Source organism: Centruroides vittatus, unplaced genomic scaffold, assembly GCF_030686945.1.
Source record: "Centruroides vittatus isolate TY-2023 unplaced genomic scaffold, ASM3068694v2 contig_345, whole genome shotgun sequence".
Taxonomy (NCBI): domain Eukaryota; kingdom Metazoa; phylum Arthropoda; class Arachnida; order Scorpiones; family Buthidae; genus Centruroides; species Centruroides vittatus.
The window spans coordinates 2,216,469-2,243,353 of record NW_027122170.1 but is presented as its reverse complement, the minus strand read 5'-3'; the positions used below and the strand labels follow the sequence as shown (position 1 = coordinate 2,243,353).

The 26,885-nt window shown below is 34.3% G+C and overlaps 1 protein-coding gene across 3 annotated transcripts in view; it reads right to left on the bottom strand.

Annotated features, from left to right (window-relative positions):
* Window positions 1–26,885, bottom strand: part of Dhc16F (Dynein heavy chain at 16F) — a 383,439-nt gene that overhangs the window by 83,495 nt on the left and 273,059 nt on the right. For all 3 annotated transcript variants that reach the window (XM_067269011.1, XM_067269009.1, XM_067269010.1), the window contains exons 48-53: window positions 25,081–25,163; window positions 21,062–21,299; window positions 20,367–20,465; window positions 15,686–15,889; window positions 11,487–11,612; window positions 598–654 (exon numbers count right to left, since the gene is read on the bottom strand). In XM_067269011.1, coding sequence (XP_067125112.1) covers window positions 598–654; window positions 11,487–11,612; window positions 15,686–15,889; window positions 20,367–20,465; window positions 21,062–21,299; window positions 25,081–25,163 — 807 coding nt within the window. The remainder of the gene's footprint in view (window positions 1–597; window positions 655–11,486; window positions 11,613–15,685; window positions 15,890–20,366; window positions 20,466–21,061; window positions 21,300–25,080; window positions 25,164–26,885) is intronic.

The window sequence follows — 26,885 nt, the reverse complement described above, 5'->3', positions numbered from 1 at the left end:
GCACCACATATTTTTGCAGGTAAACCTGCTATTGAATACAAAAAATAAGGTATAATATAGAAAGTGGATCAGATCCAGTATTTGGTGGTGGTGTTTATGGTGATGGAATTATTTAAAAAAAAACATGTTAGTGAGCAGAAGCACAGTTCCAATGTGATTGATGGAAACACAGAAATAAAATTAAACACTAGGATATATTCACTGTCTGTTAGTGTACTTCCATTCAACTTATTTAATAGTTGTAAAAGATTCTTGATAGAAAAAGTAAAGCCATTAAGAACTGCCAAAGGAATGTTTATCAGAATGTTTCTTGTGGTCACTAGAGATAAAAAATTTAAATCTTAAAAATGTTGTGTCTATTTGAAAGCAAGTGGCTCCTTAATTTAGGGTTTGATATATTTGATATAGGGTGGTTAATGACTATAACATTTGTTTTATTACAATTATATTTTCCATTTTTATTGCTTGCAATATTTCTTAAAAAAATAAATATTAAAAAATTATACTAAAATATTAAATATAAATGTTTAATATTTAACTTAAAATTAAAAATTAATTATTTTTAACTTTAAAACATAATTAAATTTATTAATTTACCCCCATTAGTGGTTTCATCATTAAAGATTCTAAACATGGATCTAAAGTTTCTCCAACCTACAAAATTAAATTTTAAATATTTAAGACTAATTTTGAAAGAAAAATTTGTATTTATTTAAACGAATAACATCAATATTTTTTTTATATTCAAAAATTTTCATTATATAAACACCTGAGTTAAATCATTCTTCATTGCTACATTTTAATATACTATAAAATTTTCTTATATAATAATGATATCTTGATAAACCATTAAACTAAATGATAATGGCATCATTTAGTTTAATGATTTATTGAGAGTCAGTGTTCAATAATGTAATTAAGACCATTTATCTATATAATTATACACAAAGTACAGTATCTAATTTCACATAACATTTATATAGGATAAGAGAAATTCCAAAAAATGCTTAACTATTTCTCTGAAGATATATTCTGTCAGTTTATATATCAAGCCTTAAAAAAGTATATCAAAGTTAATTTTTATAAATAAATTAAACAGATCTTTATATATAAAACTTTAATATGAAATATATTAAAGAGCTATATATTTAAACAAAGACAATATACACATATAGTGCTTTTTTTCTAAAAAAATTTCTATCAGTACATGTATAAGATGACAAAAATAAAGTTCTGTTTTAGGAAAAATGTGACAGTAACTATAAAAAGATATATAATACTACTAATTACTTATTTGATTTTTATAAATGTGCACATTTATATTGTAGCATTTATAATATTTTCAAAATATTTTGTATATCCATTTGCACTTTCTTTCTTCTTGTTTTGAATTTCGTACAGGAAATCCTTGCTAATCCCAACTCAAATTGTTTGAAGCTCTGTTAGTTCATAACTGTACTATTTGTCCTGAATGGAGATATAGAGATTTACACATTGAGGAATTCGGTTAGTTCAAAATATGGCTACTTTAAAATTCGAAGTGAAAATTCTGTCAGAACTGAGATATGCATATATTAACTCATTCATTTAAATTGAAATGCCTCCATACTATAAGAGAACAATGACCAAGAACAACTCTAATCTCGTCATTATGGCTTTACTTTTACAATAACATTTTCAGGTGTCACCTTATCTATGAAGTACTCTTTTCTTCCCTTTATCTCATAAAATACAGCTGGTTTTCAGGATTGCAAGATTGGGCTACAAGTAGAAGATTGAGATATTTGTTGGACTTTAGGCTACCACATTTGGGACACTAAAAAGTAATTTGAGCTACATTTCAAAAAATACTTTTTACTTTTTATAAAACCTATCTGGCAACTTGTGAGATTCTCAGCAGATATGTGCTGTTTACCCGCAGTTTATTCATATTGTTATTATTGTTAATTTAAAAAAATATTGTTCTATATACATAGATGTATTCTGTTTGCTTAATAAATTACATCAGTTAGGCATTTGGCATATTGTACAGAAATATATAAATCTTAAATAATTTGAAACTTGATAATCCAAAGTCACAATTACTTTGTCCCTTGAATTTCGAACTAACAAGAATTTCACCATTTAGTAATCAAAGACACCATTGATTACTAAATGGTGTCTTTTAGTAACCACATTTTTATCTTACCTTGGAAATAATCCTGATATCTATTTAAAATGCTAATAAATTTCTAGATATCTAAATGATACAGAAATGATTTCTTTTCTTGTATCATTTACATTTTTCTCTAAAGATCATTCTGAACTTTCAAACACAATAGATTATATTGATTATTTCAAGATAAACGTAAAAAGAAAAGAAGGCTACTACATAATATTATTTAGTAATAATTTTTTGTTTTTAAGATTCAAGTAAATTTAGTAAATTGCAGTTACTAATAACAAAATTACAAATTCTTTAATTTATATAAAATTGTTTACATTAGCATTCTATGTAATTGTAAGAATAAACAGTGTTATGATTCTTTGTTTATTCATAAAAATATGGAGAAGTCTAGAAATGGGCCAGCAAACCACTGGGGTTTGAAACTGCTTAGAAGTAGGAAGTAGGTAAAGATATATATACATGCATACCCCAGGTTACTACATAATGAGTTCTTAATTAGTTAGTCAAATAGTAATTGTATTGTGTATTAAAATTTCCCTTACTTTTTTTTTTATTTAAAAAAAGTTTCACCTGATGAAAAGTTTTTGAGCAATGATCAATGTAGTTTCATGCCACAGCATTCTTCAGAAGATGCCCTTGTTAAATTGAGTGATACTCTACAGCAAGGAAAGAAGAGATTGATGAGTCTGTTAATATTTCTAGATATCAAAGGTGCATTTTTTACAATGCCTGGTAGCCCTCAATTTTAAAATTTATCAGAGACACCAAAGTACCACAAAATATTTTCTATTTGCTCAAGCATTTCTTAAAAGACAGAAAAGCTGAGCTTAATTTGGGCTTTGTTAAAAAACTTGCTCCCTAAATAAAGGCTGTCCTCAAGACTCGGTATCTGGGCCACTACTCTGGATTATAAGTAAGACAAAACCTTTCACACTTTGTTTCTAGCAGTTTAATCACTAAGTACAAGCAAAGAAGGCCATTCAAAATGGCCGAAAACATTTGTACTTGTGATTAAACGGCTGGAAACAAAGTGTGAAAGGTTTTGTCTTACTTATTTTAACTAGTTCTAGCTTTGAGTGCAGAGAAGTACTCTGGATTGTTGTTATAAATGACTTATAAATGACTTGAAATTAAATTATTAGACTGTTTCTGTTCATCATTTATAAAATCAGCTATAACTTTAAAAAATAATTAATTATTGAGGATTTGCCAAATTTTCTTAAAACCTAGACATTTTTGGTCTTTTCCTGGATACCTGGACACACAATGCAAAGACTAGTTAGGTAGAAACACAGGTGGCAGGTGGATAAAGTGTTGTATTGGTGGGAATAGTATCACATCATGGCAGGGGTAGAAATGTGGAGGTACACCATACTTTTGTATATACGCGATAGTTATAAGCCTAACGTTAATTCTTAAATCATTTGTTCTCTATTTCCCTGTAAGGAACTGAGTCTGAGCGTTATTTTTATTTTATTATTTTTTCATTTTATTATATTTTGTTTGGGGCTTATGTTTATTTAGGATGAAGGTTCCCCACCACTCTCTTATTAGTAACGAAAAAAAAAAGATAAACCAACTCACAAAGGAACGAGCACCGTAGGAAAAAAAATCTCGCGCACTTGCACTGCCCAGCGAAAATAAACTGTGGTGGGTAAAGCCCCCCATGTAATTATGTATATATTATCATATTTTATAAGTTAATGGTTAGCATTGTTTCCACTAACCCTATCGTTTATAATTTTTTACTCATTTCCTAAAATATTTTTCTCGTGGCGAGTTTTGGGCGAGTGCGAGGTCACCCACCTCGTGTCAAAGGTGAGAAAGATGATTTTCGGCTTTCGAGGGAGGACTATGAGAGGAGGAACACGTGCAGAGAGGGAGAAAGTCACCGATAAAGAAAAGAACAAGAGAGGGAGATCCAGAGTTGTGTTCAAGGACTGGAGTGATCAAGAGATAAAGTAGTTTTTTTTTATTTGGATGTTTCGTCCCACCGAAGGAGTTCCACGTGGTCAGGTTATGTCCTTTGTTAATCATAATAGACTTCCTAACTCTCCAAACAAAGAAGAGAGGTTTTCTTATAACACAACTATCCTATACTTCCTTTTTTTTAATCTACTAACATTAGTCCTAGTCTAATTAAAGTAGGTTTAATTAGTACTGTAACGCGATTAAAACTGATTGTGAACCAACCACTTTCGGGGCTTGAATGTTCAATCCATACTACACGCATTGTGGACAAAAGAAAAAATAATCGACTTAGCCTTTGTAATTTACGTCGACAAACGAATAAAATTGTTATTACTATCGCTTATTTGTAATACGTGTGTATTTGTAATATTATTCATATAACGTGGTTTTCTTTAACCCGTCACATCACAAAACAGTTCGCAGAGAAAAAAAAAATGGAGGGGGGAATCCCCACACTCACTAGTAAAGAAATACTTACTAAACCATAATAACATCCCAGAAAATTGTGCTAAATACTTTGTAAACGGTTTATAAGCTTTTGTCGGAAAATTAAAGCTGCCAGAAAGAAACTTAATGTTAGAAAACTAAGTATGTAAATAACGGGAGTAACCCAGCTGAGTTGTGACGTCACTTCACAGCATAAAACCAGCACGTCAACCGAAGAAAGTGAGGTGAATTCCAGAGCGAGGTGATTCCTGGTCGAAGTCCAGATTGAGAATTAGGTGATCCAAGGTGTTAAAGAGGAATTCGACTGACAATTTGACGACAGCGAAAAGATTGAGAAAACAGGTTCCTAGTATAGTGAGGTGACGGATAGACGTTTAGTTCGTAAGAGATTCTGTTCATAGTTCCTAAGTATTTGATTTGTCGAATTTTCAAAGGGGAATTAATATTAAGTTAAGCTAAGTAGCTGAGTTTATTGTCGGGTTGACTTGTTGATTTTCATTAATAAATTTTGTTTTGGATTATAGACAATTGTACATTGTAAATTCTATTTACTAATTAAATATATTTGAAACTTTTACTTTGACTTGATATTTGTTGTTATTCTTACTAATTCTTTTCAGTGCACGCGTAAAAGCCCAGGCCTGGCAAACTAATCTCGAATCCACGTAAAGTACCTGTAGGACAGAGGGCACCACCACTTGACCTTTCCCCTCTGTCCTCACTTGGTCCTCGGACACTGATTTGGAGAGACGCTTTCGTACGCTGACCTTCGCTTTTGTTATGCCAATCTTCTGAAGTCAGTCTCGACGACGAACGCATATTTGTACAGTTATTTAACTTAGATCTTTGTAAATAGTCCGTGGTCGCAGAGAAATAAAATATAGTGTTTCCAAGGAATCAGTCTCCTCGTTAATCTTGTCCGACGAACAAAGGACGTGGAACACGTGGGCGAGATCGGAACTACTATCACTCAAGGTAGGATCTAATTTGGACCTATTCTCTTGGAACGCCTCGACGAATTTTAGCTACATCGCTAAACTGGTGAGCCGGACGTGATTCGAATAAAGGATACTCAAAGACGAAAATGGACGAGAGAACCGCTAAGCCTAACCCCGAACAAAGGACTGACATGTGCCTAGCACGTGTTGCCGTCAAAGTGCCGCCATTTTGGAAGCCGGACCCTCGCATTTGGTTCCTTCAGATCGAGGCCCAATTTCGAAACGCCGAAATATCGTCGGATCAAACAAAATTCGATACCGTCATCAGTTACGTCGACGCGGAAATCCTCACGCAAGTTTCGGACATTTTACTCAGTCCGCCTGCGTCAGGGAAATATGAACTTATCAAGGAACGGTTGATCTCCACTTTCGCAGACAGTGAGACTCAGCGCACCAAAAAATTACTGACGGAAATGGAACTCGGCGACCGCAAACCCTCACAATTACTCTGCGAAATGCGTAACCTGGCTGACGAAAAAATCGGCGAGAATTTTTTGAAGACACTGTGGCTCCAACTCCTACCGATCAACATGCGGAGCATCCTATCGATTAGTAGCGATGAACTATCAAAATTAGCTGCTATGGCCGACCAGATCTGGGAACTCAGCCCTGTACCAACGACAGCACAGCTTGCTCCTGTAGCATCGGGGAGCGCACACTGTAGGGAGCCGCTCCCTGCCTTGGACATTCTGCAAAAGCAAATATTGGAATTGTCGTTGCAGGTAGCCACACTTAACGAGCGGACATACCCACGCGTGAGACAAAGAAACATCCGACCCAGATCAAGAGAGAGATAACGCAGTTGGTGAGCCTCTAACAGCAACATCTGCTACTACCACGCCACATTCGGGAGAAATGCCTACAAATGCCGCCAACCGTGCAACTTCCAAAATCAAAAGGTAGCAGTTGAGGAAGCGGAAAACTGATCCCCCGACTCTCTTTGGCGACAGGGACAATGGGAATTGAGCTGAGTCGCCTTTATATAAGTGACAAGGACACAGCAACCCTGTACCTCGTGGACACGGGAGCGGACATTTCTGTTATACCCCCAGCACCCCACGAAAGGCGCAACTGCAACAAACTCGAGCTCTTCGCAGCCAACGGGTCAACGATCAAGACTTATGGCCAAAAATTACTTAACCTAGATCTGGGATTGTGAAGAAATTTTCTGTGGATATTCGTCGTAGCCGACGTCCAGCGGCCAATCATCGGTGTGGATTTTTTATCTCACTTCAACCTGCTAGTCGACAGCAGCCACCATCGGCTCATTGACGGGGTTACGAATCTCCACACGAATGCCAAATTCCTTCCCTATGACACAGCCCGAATCCAAATACTGGAAGACGTCTCTATTTACCAAAAAATCCTTGCCGAGTATCCAGACTTAATGCGGCCATCAATTACCAACACCAAGATCAAGGAACACAACATCATACACTTCATCGAAACCAAAGGCCCACCTGTGTTCGCCAGACCACGGAGACTTTCGGCAGAGAAACTAAAGGCAGCCCGTAAGGAATTCGAATTTATGCTCCAACAGGGCCTATGCCGGCCTTCAAAAAGCAGCTGGGCCAGTCCGCTACACCTGACACAGAAAAGGTTGGGAGATTGGAGACCGTGTGGGGACTACAGAGCGCTCAACAGCATCACCATTCCGGATAGATACCCAATTCCATTCCTCACTGACTGTAACCACATCCTACATAATATGAAGATCTTTTCATCGATAGATTTGGTACGCGCTTACCAGCAGATACCCGTGCATGAACCCGACATTCCTAAAACCGTTATCATTACTCCATTTGGCCTGTTCGAATTTCCTTTTATGACTTTCGGACTACGAAACGCGGCCCAAACCTTTCAGCGGTTTATGAATATGGTGCTCACTGGCCTTGACTTCATTTTCTGTTACCTGGACGACATTCTTGTTGCTTCTCCGGACCAAGAAATGCATCAACGACACCTTCGCACCCTCTTCAGCAGGTTAAACGAGTACGGGTTATGTATTAACCCCGTTAAGTGTACTTTCGGCGCCACATCTATAGAATTTCTGGGCTACAGGATAACGCCAGAAGGCCTACGGCCGCTACAAGCGAAAGTGGAATGCATCCAAAATTTCCCGCGACCAGAGACAGCTACGGCAGTACGACGGTTCCTAGGAATGATAAACTTTTATCATAGGTTCATCCCAGGATGTGCCACATTGCAGGTCCCTCTCAACGCCATGTTGAGTGGACATACCAAAAACAGCACCAAACCCCTCGTCTGGTCGGAAGAAGCAAATAGCGCCTTCAACAACATGAAGGACGCCTTAAGCAGAGCCACCCTCCTCACCCACCCAGCACCGGATGCCAAACTTTCCTTAACCATAGACGCTTCAGACGTTAGCATTGGAGCCGTCTTACATCAGGAGCTCGACGGCGTTAAACAACCCCTTAGTTTTTTCTCCAGGACCCTCACCAAGTCTCAAATAAAGTACAGCGCATACGACCGAGAACTGCTAGCCATCTACTCCACCATCAAGCATTTTCGGCATCTAGTGGAGGGAGGCCATTCATTATCTATACGAATCACAAACCCCTTACGTTCGCCTTCCTCCAAGATTTGGCCAAAGCGTTGCCTTGTCAACTCCGCCAATTGGACTATATATCGCAGTTTTCAACCAACTTACAGCATATATCCGGCAAGGACAACGTCGTTGCAGACTCCCTGTCCCGCATAAACACCATTGGCGCACCATCCATTAACTACGACGCCATCGCAGATGCACAACAAGATGACGAACTATCAGAATTGCAACAAAACCCAAATTTCAAAATAGTAACTATGCACCTCCCAAGTTCAACAAAATCCCTGTTCTGCGACATCTCTACCGGTCACTGTAGACCTTACATACCTCCCTCTTTCCGACGGGAGGTATTTTCGGCCACCCACAACTTATCACACCCAGGAGCCCGTGCGACAGCCAAGCTGGTCACTCAGAGGTACATTTGGCCAAATATAAAAAAGGACTGTCAGACATGGTCACGATCTTGCATGGCCTGTCAAAAGGCGAAAATCCACAGACATACACGTGCACCTCTATCGAAGTTCCTCGTCCCAAATTCACGATTTGAACACATCAACGTCGACATAGTCGGCCCGCTCCCACTCTCAGAAGGATCGAGGTACTGTACCTTCTTACCGCCGTCGACCGGTTTTTGAGGTGGGTGGAGGCAACGCCTTTACCAGACCAGACAGCGGACACAGTCGCCAAGGCACTAATCGACACATGGTTTGCACGCTTCGGCGTTCCTACAAAAATCACCACAGACCAGGGTAGACAATTCGAGAGCCAGTTGTTCAGATCACTAAGCAACTACTTAGGCTTTCAAATCAGTCATACTATGGCCTACCACCCCCAAGCTAACGGGTTAATCGAGAGACAACATCGCACTCTAAAGGCAGCCCTTTCAGCATACCTGCAACAAACGACCCCATGGACCACAGCTTTGCTTCTTGTCCTCCTAGGCCTACGCTCGGCCATCAAAGAAGACATTGGAGCATCCCCAGCTGAGCTGCTGTACGGCGCTCCTTTACAACTACCAGGCGAACTTCTAGTGGATTCCCCGGCGGCGGAGAAGACGGAGTTCATGCGACAACTGCAGCGATTCCTTCGTACGTTAAGACCATCCCCAACATCTCATCATGGGAAGCGAACGACCTTCGTCTCGAAACGGCTAACAGACTGTTCGCATGTCTTTGTACTCAACCCAGCAGCACACCCTTCACTTCGTCCAGCCTATCTTGGTCCCTACCACGTACGTCGCCGCTTCAACAAGTTTTCGATATAGACGTCGTGGGCTCTCCTAAAAGGGTATCGATAGACAGATTAAAACCCGCATTCCTTCTAAACGAAGATGTCACTACCGGAATGAACCCTACAAGCACGTCGATCCCATCCGTCAACCAACACCCAACATCACCCGCCAAGACAACAGGCAGACAAACATCATCAGGACGCGTCATCCGACCACCCGTTCGCTTCCTGGATATGATACGCTGGACCGCTGGAAGGAGGAGTGTGTAGGGCAGAGGGCGCCACCGCTTGACCTTTCCTCTCTGTCCTCACTTGGTCCTTGGACACTGATTTGGAGAGACGCTTTTGTACGCTGACCTTCGCTTTTGTTACGCCAATCTTCCGAAGTCAGTCTCGACGATGAATGCATATTTGTACAATTATTTAACTTAGACCTTTGTAAATAGTCCGTGGTCGCGGAGAAATAAAATATAGTGTTTCCAAGGAATCAGTCTCCTCGTTAATCTTGTCCGACGAACAAAGGACGTGGAACACGTGGGTGAGATCGGAACGACTATCACTCGAAATAGGATCTAATTTGGACCTATTCTCTTGGAATGCCTCGACGAATTTTAGCTACATCGCTAAATACTCGTTAGGTTAACGAAAGTTTTACCAGTCGCAGTTAGTGTCGGTTTCCTAAGATACTAAAAATAGTACTTTACATCCCATTTCTCGATCTTTCGATTTTTCACTTTCCTTATGGGTGGGGCACACCTGTTCCAGGAATTAAGGAGAAAGACAATAGAGAGAAAAGACCCCGAGGCATGTAGAGGAGAGTAACGGTCATTCTGGGTGAGGAGTTAAGACGGAGCAGACTGCGATATAGGATCCGAATGGTTCGTTCAGTGGGACGGAGATAGAACTGGAATCATCTGCAAGAGAAAAGAAAGAACTCTACGTGCCAAGACCGAATACAAGGAACTCTTTGAACAGCTTCGGAATATTGAGTGGAAAAGAAGAAATATACTAGCCAACAACTTGAACATAATTCCCGACCCAAAGATCTCGAAGACATACCATATCCTGGGTACCCCCTATACTTTCCTTCTTATGCTTCTATATATCTATTTATCTTTTCTTTTTCCTCTATAGTTTGTAAGTTAGTTTTTAGTCTTAGTTATAATATTTCGGATAATATTTCATTGTAACTCATTATCATGAGTTGTATTTCTTTTGTGTGACACCACATGTTTTTCCCTTTTGTCTACCCCCTCCTTAGTCTACACGTGTGAGAGGTCTCGAGTTGAAGTCCTAAAAGAATCCTGCATATCATCACGCAAGAAGGAGAAAAGAGTTTTGTTAATATTGTTTTTTTTTCCTATAAAATTAAAAATAAAGCTTTGTTTTAGTTGTATTTCCTGTCTTTTCATTGGCCATGCACTCGTGCGATTTAACAGAAATATATGATGGTCATATCTGCAGTTTGTTTTACTGTGAGATGGTCATAAACTGGGGGTGCACCTGTATTTTATATATATATATATATATATATATAGAGAAAGAGAGAGAGAGAGAAAACAAAAACAAAAAAAAAAACGAAATTATCCTTTTCAAATGCTCCAGGAAGACAGGAAGACAACGAATAAAAATATAAAGCAAAGGAGAAAAGAAAGAAACCATTAAGTCCATACAGCATAATGAAGATTTGCTTAAATAATGTATATGAGTTGTATTTTGAGATAAGCTAGATTTATTATTGTTGAAAAAACTAAATTTTATTGTCATTACAATTATAACTTTTGAATAACCACAGTTTTAAAGATTATTATTGTACTGCACAATTTGTAAAATTTTTCTTTTGTCAATTCTATCAAGTGTTAACCTTACTCATGTTACTTTATATTTTGTTGTGGCTCAATAAATTATATTAATCAAAACATTTAATTAATGTCAAAGTATTTCTTCTACTTTTTTTAAATCAAAAATAAAATAAACATAGTCTTACACTCTGAATTGTTAATGATCTTGCATATGTTAATTTAATATCACAACACAGAGGAAATTATTATAATTTAGTATATAAAAAATCAAATTTAATATATCATATTAATAAAAAAAATACCTCTTCTATTAAAACTGGTAATCCAAGTCTTACACAATTTTCTAAATTCAATAAGAAATCATCATCTGAGAATTTTAATACTTTCAAGCTATTGTTTTGTTCCATACATTTTATCCAATGATTAGCCTGAAGATAATAGAAAGTTTTATTTTAATAATAAATTTAATAATATAATTTATTGTTTATTACATTAGAAATATATAAAAGTCCTCAAGTATCAAATTTAAAATGAAGTTTTAATTTTAACATGTATTTACAAAGGGAGGCCCGATCATGATGTAGCTTTTGACAAACTTTAACATTGTGAAAGCGCACAGAAAATAATTGATCTGGACTTCATTGTTTCATCCATAGCCTTAGTTTTCAAGATAATATTGTTTAAAACTGGGTGTTTTGTAGTTCTATTAGCATATAAGTTATCAGAGGAAGATGAAATATAACAGTTGCTGTAGTATAGTTAGTAAAGCTTATGGCTTTCACTCTCAAGATCAAAGGATCAAATCCACAAAGTATTACTTTTTATTTTTTTCTTTAATTCTCATTTATATGTTTTAAATTGTTTTAATATCCTGATACATAAATGACACAAGATAAACTTTCTGACATTATATTTATTCAAAAAGCATAAAAATACTATATATATCTATGCAAACTGCTTGAAAATAACAAAATAATGTTATTTTTTCAATGCAGTCAATGAAAATTGTCTTATATAAGTATGAAAGTAATTTTCTCAAGCTTTCATCACCTAAGTTCCAAAGAAAATATGACTAATTGAAAGAACAGCAAACAATCAAGTACCAATGAGTATGCATTTTTGACTTACTGCGACAAAGAAAACATGGTGGATGCTTTAAACATTTTTTGCAAAATTAAAGCTAAATATTATAAAGGAACTGATAAATGAGTCAGTAAGCAAGTAAGCAGGAAAGTGAAAGTTCTGGGAAAAAACTTGCCAAATGGATTATAAGAGTTTTAAAAGACTGGAATTTAATGAAGGAGATTTATTTTTGCTACATGAAGACATTATGGAAGAAGATGACAATGTAGAAATGTCACATTCCTCATTGTATGAAATATTTTTGTTTTGCATATTTTTAAATGTATCATCCAACACATTGTACAATTTAATATATAGAAATAACAAATTCCTACTTTTCTATAAAAAATATTGTTTTATTTTTGATTATTATTCACTTTGTTTTGAAAACTATAATGCATACATAAGTTTTGTCTCATTTATTTACCAGGACATAAAAATAACTAAAATTATATACATGAAAATGTGAGAATTAAGGAGGGGAATAGTGAGAGTAATACCATGTGAATTCTATCTGCTCATCAGATAGAGTATGTAATAATTCAAATTATTTAGAAAATTATAAGGGATAATTTATCAGCACCCCTTACCAGGAGCTGAGAAAAAATAGTGTTTAAGAAGGAAGTAAACTAGAAATAGTGCAGACTGACTTATCGCCTGTTGTCAAATTTCCAAAACAAGAAAGGAGGTGCAAGAATCTTAGTTTTTCCAGGATGACAGAAATCATAGCCAAACTCCTGATCTGGCTTCTTGATCCTGATTCCTTAAATTGGAATTTTTGGACATGAGAAAAGCTAAAGACTGAGTAGAAATCAAGGCAAAACTGGAGGAGTGCAGCCATGCATACAATCACTTGTTAGGAAGTTGACTATGGGATCAAAAGCAATGTGATTGAGTAAAATGACTCATTTTGTTACAGATTGACTAAAGAACTTGTGTAAACAAATTTGAAAGTACACAGCAGCACTCAATAGTACAAAATATACAGCAATGTCTGCAACATTCAGATCACAAATTACTTATACCTAGTTTTGAGTAGTTGAATTCAATATGTTAATAAAAACAGTACATATAACCAATATTCAGAAAGAAGAAACTATGAAAAAGCAAATGTTTTCATTCGTGTTTAAATGGGCATCATCAGACTAACTGTTAAACTGCATTCCCATTAAATATGGATTAAAAAAATGTTTTCTCATAGTTTCATCTTGTTGGATATTAGTTATATGTGCAGTGTTTATTACTTGTTGAATTTTGTGAAAATAAAAATGTCCAATAACCTAGAATTTTCAAATCTGGCACCATTCCATCCTATGGGCAATACAGGGTAATTGCCTGGTGCCCTGACCAACTTCGGGTCCCAAACCAATCTTTTATAAGGAAATATCCCCAATTAAAAACTCTAAAACCTATAATCTAGCAATTTTTATAATACATGCCTTGTTCAACATGGGTGAAAATGTTTGCATATATTATAAAAATTGCTGGATTATAGGTTTAGAGTTTTTAATTCAAGTATAATCAGTTTTGAGTGGTAATATTATACAAAATATCTCCCACAAATTCCCCCCCAAAGAAAAGTGTCTACAGTTAACACTGTACATAGGGCCTCCTAATTCAAATTTTCCCAAGTGCCCATGAAACTATAATGCACCACTGTATCACTCTGATATTGTAAGTGCCAGATTAATAAACATCTACTGCATTCTATAATTTTTTGTTTATATATGTATGTATGTATATATATATATACATACATACATATACAGAGTGGGCCAATGAAAACGAAACGGCAGAGTGTTCGTGTTCGTCCAAGCAAATCGCTCAGACAGGTCGATTTTATTCTCAAGGGGACATCTTATGCAATAAAGTTTTTGCGAATCTGAATATTAACTAAACAAACATTTTTTTTCGAAATAAATGTTTGTTTAGTTAATACAAAATAAATGAGTTTTTAAAATTTTTGTTGTCTGTTCTATTCAAAATCGCAAAAACTTTATTGCAAAAGATGTCCCCTCGAGAATAAAATCGACCTGTCCGAGCGATTAGCTTGGATGAACACGAACACTCTGCCGTTTTGTTTTCGTTGGCCCACCCTGTATATATATATATATTATAGACACACACACAATACCAAAATTATACTGTCATTGATAATTATTTAAAATTAGTTAACAATTAATTTTAAATAATTGTCAAAAACGAAATCACTAATTAATACATGCACATAAATAGAAATGTATATACAAAAGTCACTAACATAGAATTTTTATTTGCATTTTAGATTCATATTTATTTATTAACTGCACCATTCTGAAATGAATACAGTATTACACTAAACCAACAAAAGGACAAATACAGAATGAGAAAAAGGAAAAATAAACTGAACAATGAACATAACAATAGCAATGATAGTTAGCTAACAACTGGCTAACTATTATTGCTTTCTGAGTTAGCTAACAAGCTAATTCAGAAAGCTACTAACCATTTTTTCTTAAAAGTATCTTTAATAAAGTAATTAAATATGTGCACAGTTCATTGCACACAAGAATATGGGCTACAAAGCCATCAAACCTCAAAGATAGCACACTTCCAGCTTTAGGCTGAAGCATTTGACTTCATAGATAAGAAAATCATAAATTATATGCTCTATTAGTTTTGACTTTACCAATTGCACAAGAGTAGAAGACACCTGCTAGCTAAATTATGTGCTACTAGGTAGCTATTTACATTTCCATGTCCAGTTCAAATTTGAGACTCTAAGTTTTAGATGTACCTCATAAATATAAAATTGCTGAGCCATTTCTCAAAATGCATATATAATTTCATAAAAGAATAAAAAATTTATAGAAATACATTTTTATTTTATAAATTTTGCAACATTTATTGAGAAAGCCTCCTGAAATTTCTCTTCTCAAGAAATAAAAAATGTTTAGAAGACAGAAACACTAAATTAAACCCACATTAAAGATATTTTCTAAGGTGGGTTTAATTTTATTTTGAATAGATAATCACAATGAAAAAAATATTTTATTTTTAATAAATTCTAATGACTTTTAAAAGAATGTATATATATAAATAGTACTAGAGCCTAATTCTAGTACCAAATTAACTTAAATTATTAATATTACTATAGCCATTTGCTAGCCCGATAATTTGGCAGTTGTTGGTCTTTAGAATGTATATAGTTTTCACAGATTTCTACTATTCATTTCTTGAATTAATGACTAATTATTTTCAAGATTAAGAAGCAAAAATATTGCATTTGATAGATTATATGTGTAAAATCAATTACAAATGTAAATCTTGTATACAACCAAATAGCAAAAAAAATGTATTAAATATTAAATAACTTTGTATATGACTTAATTAAGATTACCTGTTTTTGTGGATCAATTATTAAAGACCATCGTTTTCCTCTAGTAATTAAAATGGCATTTTCTCTAGATTGGGCATCTCTTGGTAACCCATAACTTTCCCACTGTTGAATTTCATAAGGATTGGTCATGAATCTGATGAGATTAAATTCGGTGGAAACTGGAATATCGAGTTTGATACTTTTATTTATCCATTCCTTAATAATCTGAAATTTAAAAGATTATTAGTTTTATCTTATAATTAAACATTTAATATATTTTTACTGGCTCAAGTTACAGTGTGTATAAATTTCCAACAGTTAAAAATCTAAAATTAAGCATTACTGCTGCCAAACTATTTTCAATATTAATGTTATCAATGTGGTATGGAGCTAAATATGATATGTAGTTGATATTATGCCATGTTCTATTATAAATTGAAATCAAGGCACAATTACCAAAACAATTTATATATATCAACTTCACAGACATATCTTTATGTAAAAACTTTCTATATGGCATATTTAACATTGCAGCTTTTTATTGTAAGGTGCATTTACTGTACTAAAATTTAGTGTTTCTAGAGTTTTGTAAGGTATTTGATTTAACATCTGAAAAAGAGAAACAGGCGGAATAAATATCTTATTCATTTCTGTAAGTATTGTAGGTATAAAATGCTTATGCAAGAATAAAATCTCTCTGTAAAAACTCTAAAATAGGAACATGGAAGATGAAAAATCATCAAATGTGATATATGTAATGCATCTTCATTTCTTGAAAAAGTTTTTGTTTCAATCAGTTTTTCAAAGGGTTATTTAAATAACTATCTACAAAACATTTATTTTATTTGTCAATAAATGTGATGTTTTATCTGTTGTGATGAATGTTTTATCTTTAATTATGACTCTGTTGTAATATGTTTCATATATATATTTCCTAACACTGTGTATGGTGTGTGTAATAAAAATGATAACTATTATACAATGATATGCATGTTTATTATTACAAGCATATCATTGTGTAATAGTTTATATTAAATACTGTATAATACATCAAAAACTTGTATACAATAATATGACACTTGGAAGATCCAATTAAAAAGAGAAGTGTCTCAGTTTCCCATCAAAAGCAGTTTGCAAGAATGATCTGGAAGAATGTTTTCAAAAATCAAAGATATACTTATTAATGAAAAAAGATGGGAAGGTGTTCTTATTGTTGAAAAAAGAAAGAAGTATTTGATCTTACTCTGCTGAACCATCATAAAATTTTAAATATCACAGTACTGTTCATTTAAAAGTGAAGAAATCAATAAATTCTTCTATTTCCATTTTTGAACCACAACTGTCACAACACACAAGATCTTACCAGACTTGAATTCTTGATGCTTGAAAAACATAAGTACATATCTTCAAAGCTACTCCAACCCATAAGTTCCCAAATCCCTCTCTCTCTCTCTCTTGATGTGAAGTGTCAATGTTATCTAAAGAATTGTATTTGACAGAAAATTTACAATATAATATACACTTGTGAGAATCGAGATTTGGGGGTTGGCTATTTAAAGGAATTATTTGTGAAATTAATGTTTTAAATTTAAATAGAAAATTAATATTTTATAATTTTAAACAATTTTATTTGAACAACGAATGTATAATACTTTTGTTATAGAAAGGAAGTTGATTTCCTTTCCTAACGGCAGACTTGAAGTGAGTCATAAGTGGTCGCGCATGGAACTTGGCTGTCTGTCCAGCCGTCGTCTCTATAAAAAGGAATGATTTTTCCGCCTTTCTGCGCAGTTCGTGGAAGAGAATTTGCCATGCAAATTTGACAGTTCATCAGAGTTCAATAGGACCCGAAATTGCCATACGCCATACAAGTTCGATACCTCTGCAGATTATCTTCTCCTCAAGATTCTAAGTGTAGAGCTACCGCATTAAGGAAGATCAAACCTAAGTGAAGGTAGTATAATTATATTAATTTAAACTCTCTCCACAAATAGGGCTTAGTATATAAGATAGATAGTTCAGTATCTCCACAAAAATAGGCCTAGATTTTATCATTTGTAATTCCATTTATTTGTATTCTCCTATCAATTGTATGTATATTCTAATTTTTATTTCCTTTGATTTAATTAAATTGTTATTGTTTTTAACATGATTTCATTAATTGAGCTCGAAACATTTACCACTCACGAACACTCCACTTGAGATAACCCCTCCTATGATATAATACAGACATTGTCACTTGGACGTCATAGACATCTCTAAATAATTGTTATGCGTGTTAATCCGTGGGAAATTGATTAACTGGTGTCAGGAGCCTGATGTAGGAGAAAAGTGATCACGAGATCATCGCTCTCCGCATTTTTATTTTCACTTATATAAAGCCATCCTTGGACAATCAAGAACTAGTTTAACTAACTAGATGCCAATTAATTTAACCAATTCTGTACCCTTGGCTAACCCCTCACACACTCATTGACAAAAACATTACATATCCAGACAAAATTCTCCCATTACTGCACAAATCTGTTCTTTGAATGCCTGTGTGACACAGTCAAACACATTATGCACAGTTTATGAAAATTGAGAAATGTTGTGTCATTTGGTTGAGCAAAACAAAATGGCCATTTTGCTGAATTGTCTGCTATCTGGTCATTCTGATCCAACTATAAAAAGTATTGGGTGCAGTGGATATGTGAGAGCACACACACACACATACACACACACTACCAAGACATGATTGCTTGATTGCATGGCTAAAGAGAGGGATGATGATGAAATAAATTTCTTAGGTCTGGGATTCACAGGGGCCTGTACAGCATCCCACAATGTGTTTATTTTATGCACTAATCTATATATATAATTGAGACAAGTTGATAATAATAATAATAATCAGCACAGAGTCAAAATGGTTAGGAGTTGAAAGTTGAAATGTAGTACACAGTTAGGGTACATCACGAGAACACACTAAGAAGGGATTTTTTGAAATTCCTCCTCATGGGGAGAGGGACAGGATTAAGGCTTAACACTTCCATCAACAATGGAAGTGTTAAGTAACAATGGAAGTGTCAACAATGGAATTGTTAAGAGAAAGCGATGTGCAAGACGCAGATGCAGTTTTTTTCGTTTTTGCAAGAAATCAAACATATTTTTAGACCCATCTAAAAATTCTCTAATTAGTCTGGAAACAGGGGGGGAACCCAATTCTTGCATTCTGTGAAAATGGGTAAGGTTGACTATAATGCAATAATTTTAATCTTCGCTATCGTTACTTTTGTCCGAGCAATGCCGGGCCTATCTGCTAGTTAAGTATATAAGAATAGTGTAAATGTTAACTCCTGGGTCTGGCAACAACTCTCGACACCCCTGCCTGATTGTAATACAAGCATGAACAGCTGCAATAATAACTTTGTCCACCATCAAAGAAAAATGAAAGGCTTGTTATAGAACACTGTCTCTAACCATATCTCATTGGTAGATGACAAGCAAAGGCAAATTTGCATGCAAAGCAACTGCTATGAATCCTGCCATTAGCACCACAACAATGTTGGCTTCATTTGCACAGAAAGTATGGATTGTTACAGACTGGCAACTGTTGTATTAATTTCAATTACCCTTACCTCAACATTGGTTCATTAGGGCTATTTTTATTAGCATACTTTTCTATAAATTGTTTAAATTAGGGATGGTTACTCTTCTTTACTGTTATGTATAATACCATTAAAATCATTCCTTTCATTTATAAAGTCTTACAAAACAGATTGATTTTTGTTATTTAAAAGTGTCTGAGTTCCTTGGAAATGCTTTACTCTCTTAAAATGCCCTGCGATTGTAAAATGTTCCTATACAACAACGTTTACCTCACTGTATTATGGTACAGAAGCATAATGTTTTAGTTTAAAGAGGGTCAAAGATATCTTTTTTTGACACAGTATCTACAAAAAAAGAACATTATAATCATTGTTTCAAATCTCCTTAGCAATTAAATATGATACATTACTGACCACTAAGCTTCATGGGTATTAATTGGTTCCATAGAAAGAGTTAGTGCTACTATTTCCTGCATGTTAAAGTGATAGTAATTTCTCCAGAACTTTTTCCAATGGGATTCATAAAAGTGACTAAAATGTAAAAATTCAAGAATCATAAAAAATTAATAAAAAAATGACACAAGAAATTAGTGTAAAGCAAAACAATGTGATGTGAATATACTTCAAATTCCTGCTGTTCTCTGAACTTCTATGATGACTTTTTCATTGAAATTCACTTTTTTATAGTGATAACATATATGCTTTTAGATAGCCAATTTTTTGTGGTTTATTCATACATAAAGGAATCAAATGTTCTGGGTGAATGCTAAACAATATCCAATCCAAATTTTTATCATCACATTTAAAAATTATATGAGGAAAATAAGTTCTGAAAATTCATTAAGATTATGAATTATTTTCAATGAATAATACTGTAGATTTATGTATTTATTCAGCTAATATTTATATTTGGAAATATCTCTTGATATCTAATATTATATTTCTACTTCATTTATAAAAAGTTAATTACTAAAATGCCAACAACAGATTTTTTACATAACATTAACTATTAAAGAAAAAGGCACATTAATTTGCTACCAATTCTTGATTATAATATTTATTAATATATTTCATTTCTAAAATACATTTACAAATTTAGACATGAAAATACTTACAGATGCTCTGAATTCGTTGGTAAAAGCTCCTAAGTAAGCAATACATGCTGCCGATAATAAAGAATCACCAATTACAACAGCTAGTTTATTTTCATTTTCCTAAATGGATTATAAAATTCAGAATTAAATATTTTTAATGTTGCCACTGTAATTAATTTAATGAATTAACTAATACACCTTTAACATTTGATAAGGTTGAAAAAATGCTAACATTTTTGACCTGGTTAATGGGCCAAAAATGACACGTGTGAACGGGGCATTGACATTGTTCTTACATCTGTTCATGCCCAATGATGATCCATTAACTTAGGTCAACAGTGTTAGTGTTTCTCCAATATTACCCATCTGTTAAAGATATATTGGTTACTTCATTAAAAATTTTTAATATATGTTTGCTTATTATTAGTTTTTAAAAATTTGGAAATTTAATATAAGTTACTATTTAGTTTTATAAAATAATAATTTTATTTTATATATGAATTTTAACATTAGATATTTTTTTATAATAATTATGATGTAAAATTGATATACTGTGTTAATGTTATGATTAGAAATAATACATGGATTTGTGGATAATATAAATTTTCAAACTTTGGCTCTTTAAACTGATTCTTTTTGCTCTTGTATGTTAATAGAAATCTCAGATTTTGATAAATTAATTGTGAGAATGAAAAGCGATTAAATGGTTTCCATACCTGAAGTGATATTTTCCATCGTTCTGCTTCATCTGAAAGTGCACTAGTAAGTTGAGAAGCTCTTTTCAATTGGGTTGCAGTTTGTGTAATATCCATTTCTAACATTCCTTGTTTCTCTAAATTCAATTTATACTCTTTTCTTAAATCGTTAATATAGCTTTCGACTTCGGCAAGTTTTAATTCCTTTTCTTTTAATGTAGCTTTAATTTCATTAAGTTCTCGTTCCACTTCTGCCAATCTGTAATAATAAGAATTTTTAATTCTTTATTTAAACGTCTAATTGATAAATATTTAAGAATTTCTTTACTATGTACAAAGCAAACTTGGCATGCCAGTTTAAAAAAATCTACTTTTACTACTACTTTTTAACTTGAACAAGCTCATTGAATAGTCATATACATCTGCTATATGACAGTAATATATATTTAATATACAGTTTTAAATATAAAGGAGTACTGTACATATATTGTATTAAAATTTTCATTAAATCTAACTCCATCCAAGATACAACATTCAATCCCTCTCTATTGCTCCAACTTCCTGATCTTAAACCACCAAAATTTAATACCATCAATGCCCCTCATATACAAGTTACCATGCCAAATTTCATTTTTTTAATCTTTACCCCATTCTGAGATATTAAACAAAGTACAGTAGATGCCAATGCACACACACATGCTCACCTACATTGATGGAATTTTTCCCCAATTTTTTGACTTTTTTGGCTCAGGGGTATATTAGACTGATCTAAAATCTACAATATCTTAAAAAATTCTATTTACAAAGAAAATATTTTTGCAGATTGCGTAAAGAACAACTGAAACAGAATACAATACTTCACTTTTTGAATACTGAATAACAGAAATCACAGTACAGTCAAATCTTTTATTGACATGAGCTTAAAAAACATGTAATATATTAAACCATACAGAATTTATATATTAAAAATATATAAAGAAATGTATTAATAAGAGCACCTATAATCATTATACCTCATTATACTCATTTATATTTGTTTAATGGATATTTTATACTTAAGTGTTTTATTATAAATTAAAATTTCTTTTATTTTTGTGTTCTATAACACCAAAAATTATATCTTTAAAGGCAATTAACATAATAATAAAAATATACATAATTTGAAGTCATCTAGTATGTCTTTCTTACAGCATGGCTTATAAAGAAAGATTATGTTTATCTTCATATTACAAGAAAAACTGTATAAGAATAAAAATACATAAAGGGTTTTCTGAAAAGAATACTACATTTTAAATTATTGTAATTATGTTAATTATTATCTGAGAATGCCTTAATATACATTAAAACATTGGAAAACTGTCCAAGTTTCACATTTATCCATTACGATTTTTCAATTTGTGCACCTTGTGTATGACTGATACTCAAATTCCTCCTACACTTACTATGGCATAGACATCATCTCCCATGGCAGTCCAATTCTACAGCTCTGGCAGATTACTCACATTGTATAATGATGAGTGATTCTGACTTTGAGAACTGCAGTATACAAAATACCTTCTCTACTGAAGAGTTGCCATTTTCATTCTTGGCACTTCCTAGAGGTAGTAGACAATAAGACGTTTGAATGCAGAAGGAAGACAAAACCCGGACAGTTATTCTACCAATCAGTGTATGTTGCATACTTCTTGGGTAATAATCTTAATATATACAATTACTTGTCATGACTGACTGATTCATCATTGCCCAGAGCAAACTGATGAACCTGAAGAGGTGAAATTTGGTACTGTGGCCGTGTGCCTTATTTTGTATATTTTTGTATATATTACTCTTAGTATTTAGTCCATTTTCTTCCTCTTTGTTAGTTCTTTTGTCTATCTTTTTCTAGAAACTTCTGTCTTCCCTAACCCTTCCCTGTTCAAATGGGGGTGACCTAATTAGAATACAAAGGAGAGGTGGTAGCCTGGGGGCTAAGTGGAGGAGGAGAGATCACTTTTTGACTGAGACGTCGAAGGGACAGGACGTATTGTGAAGACCTCCAGGTTGTTCTAGCATCAACTGGAGGACAAAGGACGGTAAGCCTAAGCCAACGTTCGTGAGAAATCCGAAGTATATTCTGATATAGGAACTTCGAAAAACTTTATTGGGAGGATTGGAGAGACGTCCAAAATCAACAACACTGAAAATTATCAATCTAGTATTCGCAACCATCACCCCAAGATCGTTGACACTTTGGGTACCCATTCTTTTCTATCATACTTCCAACTATCCTATTGTCTATCTTTTCTTCCCTATCTTTTTTAGTCATATAAGTAGTTTTAAGTAATTAGTCTTAGTTCTTATATTTTGTAACGCTCTGAATATTCTTTTGTCGCGAGGTCGCATAACGATCCTATCCGAGCATCTGCCGGAATTATGTGTGGAAAGGGTTATTATTGTAAAAACGAGGAGTGTCGGAAGTGTAAAGGAATCCTGCAAAGTAAATAAACACGGGTGACGAGAACATAATTTTGTGTTATATTCCATTACGAATCACTCACCACGTGCATATCCTACAGTACACAGTTAGGGTATGTCATGAAAGCGCACACTAAGAAGGGATTTTTCAAAATTTTCCTGTGGAGGGAGAGAGAGAGCATTAATGCTTAACCTGAAGAACAGCTTCTACTGTACTATTTTAGATGCGATTTTTTGTTTTTAACTATATTTAGTCTTCATTGAGTATTTAGGTGTATTAAATTGATAACATTTCAGACATTGTTATAAATATTTTTATATATTTCGATTTTTTAACCAAATGTTCGAACTGTTTTAAATTTGAATTTATTATTGCATATTGGTTCGATTATAGAATTATTGTAAACGTTCCAGAAAATTGATCAAATTGAAAACAGTTCATTTGATTCTCAGCAATTCTCATCATTCTCAGTGGTAGGTGTTATATAACAACTGCTATGGTTGTTGAAATACTAAATATAAATGATGTTTTCTTGCAAAATCTGCATGGGCAAAGTTGCGGGTAACAACTAGTTAAACATAATTAAATTCCTTATAATTAAAGTAATTTAAAATGGAGAATTCATTTTGAAAGACCCTATATGTATGTGAAATCTGCAAATTTCCAAGAAAAAAATGTAACACAAATTTTTTTTGAAAGATTGTAAACATCCGTTGATAAAAAACTATTGAATAGTTTCAGATTAAAGGTCATCCCGATTGTCAGCAATCTGATGGGAAAGTTGACACATAGATATCAGAAAATGCATTGTCGTCATCAACACGGACGATCATGTGATCCCTTTCCCACGACAATCGAATAAAAGCTTGAGCCCCGAAAGCTTGAGGCAATCCAATGGAAGTTACACTTGTCAATGTGATAAATTCATCTCCTGGCTCAACGAAAAGGAGAAGACTCCGATAGAAGACAGATCACAGCTTTGAACTTCCATACAGCTCGCCATATCATCTAGGACTATGATTCTAACAAACTGATCAACACACCGTTCGTTTCCACATAGAGGTATTTTGTAAGTAAATTGTGAACTCTCTCTCTCCAGCAACGGGAATAGGCTTAGCCTAGAGCAGCCCTTTATATATATATATATATATATATATATATATATTTAGTATTTAATTGCATTTAACTTTAGACTTTAATAAATGCTTAGTTATTTTATTTCACTTGTCTCCTGTCACTCCCAATCACCTGTTGACTTGCTCACCTCCCTCACCACTTGATAAAAAGCCATCCAAAACAATGTGGGTGGTCTTTGCAGACTGTTGCCGAGTAAGTGGTCAGTAGGGATTAACCCTTTGCCCAAGGTTTCTCACATATGTCTTATCATGCCAAACATTCAACTTCCATTTGACAATTTTAAATATTTCAATTCAATGAAAAACAGTATTTAGCAACTTAATCCAGTTCAAACTGATGCTTTATTGTAAATTGTAACTACTTCAACAAATAATTTCTTTAGTATATGATTTTTTAAGATTCATACATTATTCAATACCAATGAAATTACTATTAATAAAAAAATTACCTCTCTCTCTTGGGTTGAACTGCTTTATATACATGAGCATATGAATATATTGCCTTGACCCACATACATATTGACTTACAAGCCTGTATAAATATAACAGTATATTAAATACTTAATCAAATAATGATATATACACCAAAGAGCCATTACATTATGACCACCTCCCACCAGTGCTGTAACTAGGGCGGTGCCAGCGATGCCCAGGCACAGGGTGTAGACTGGATATCTGTTGAATGGCCGAAGCTCACAGAGGGGGGGGGGTAAGACCGATAAGGATTTTTCTCAAACAAAAAATATGGCGATTATTAATTTTAATAACATACATACACATATTGAGGTTTACACGTTGTGACTGTATCGACAAATCCTTCCACCGGCTGGATGATTTGTTACCCGAATGCAATTAATGATCTAAGTCTAATGCTAAGCCTAATACTAACTATTACAATTATGATTAAATCTATTTACAAAAGTTACATTGACGACACATATGCTGGTCGATCGCTGGTAACTCTCCCAACGAATGAGAGAAATAACTATAGATCGGCAATAATCGTTTTTAAAGAAGTTATATAATGTAACCGTCGTAGGTCCACACAAAGTTTTCGTCTCGATGACGATGGATTGCTTTTCTTGCCCTTCACAACTCAAACCTCGCTACATCAGACTTCCTCCCTCCTTACCTCCTTTTCTTCTCATATAGTCCCTTGAAGTTCTTCCTATGAAGAATAGTCCACCAGAAGGAAACAAAAAGAGCCTCGAACATGGCGCTCCCACAATTTATATACCGCGCCAATAAATTGAACAAAAGACACGCGAGCCATACGTCACAAACATAGACCAATCACGATAAACAACAACGGTAAAACCCGGTACGTGACAAACGGAACTAAGTATAGTATACAAGTACGCGACTAGGCGGTAAATTCCGATACGGAGTTTACCGAAGGAATAAAACAACATAGTGTCATGACACTACAAGACCCTGGGGGGTGCAGAAATGACCTGAACCAAGTTTTGGGTCATAGTTACAGATGTTTGCACCGGGTGCCTAAAAGGCTAGTTATGGCGCTGCCTCCCACTAGAGTAGTGAGTCACCTGGAGACAAAACAATGGTGCTTGCACAGCTCATATTGCCATCTATAAACAGCCAGTTAACTGTGTTTCTGAATGTAGAGTTTTTGGCTGCATCATGAGAAAAGCAGCAGATTTATCAGACTTCAATAAAAAACAAATTGTTATGGCCAGGCCCCTGGGAACATCAATCTCAAAAACAGTGCGACTGGTGGACTGTTCACATGCAGTCGTTGTTAGTACTTACCAAAAATGGGGTACAGATGGAGAAACGGGAAGTGATGGCCAGCTGTATGCTGTCCATGGTTCATTGATTCCAGAAGGAAGTGGAGACTATTATGCATTGTTCACTGCAACCAAAAGGCTACAGCAGCCCAAATCACCAGCAGATACAACAGTGATGGCTAAGACAATGTATCTCAGCACACAGTGCAGCGAACCCTTCTGCTTATGGGCCTGCGTAGCTGCCCATATGCAGCTGAGTCCCTGCACTTAAGCACGTCATCAACATCAGCATCTGCAATGGGCCAGAGAGCATTGCAATTGGACCTTAGAAGAATGGAAGAAAGTCATCTGGTTTGAAGAGTCACATTTTCTGGTCCATCACATTGATGGTCAAGTGTGGATACACTGATTTCCAAAAAAAAACCATGGCAGTCAGATGCACAGTTGGACAGATACAAGCCGGTGGAGGCAGTATTATGGAGTGGGCAATTGTTTTTATAGGACAC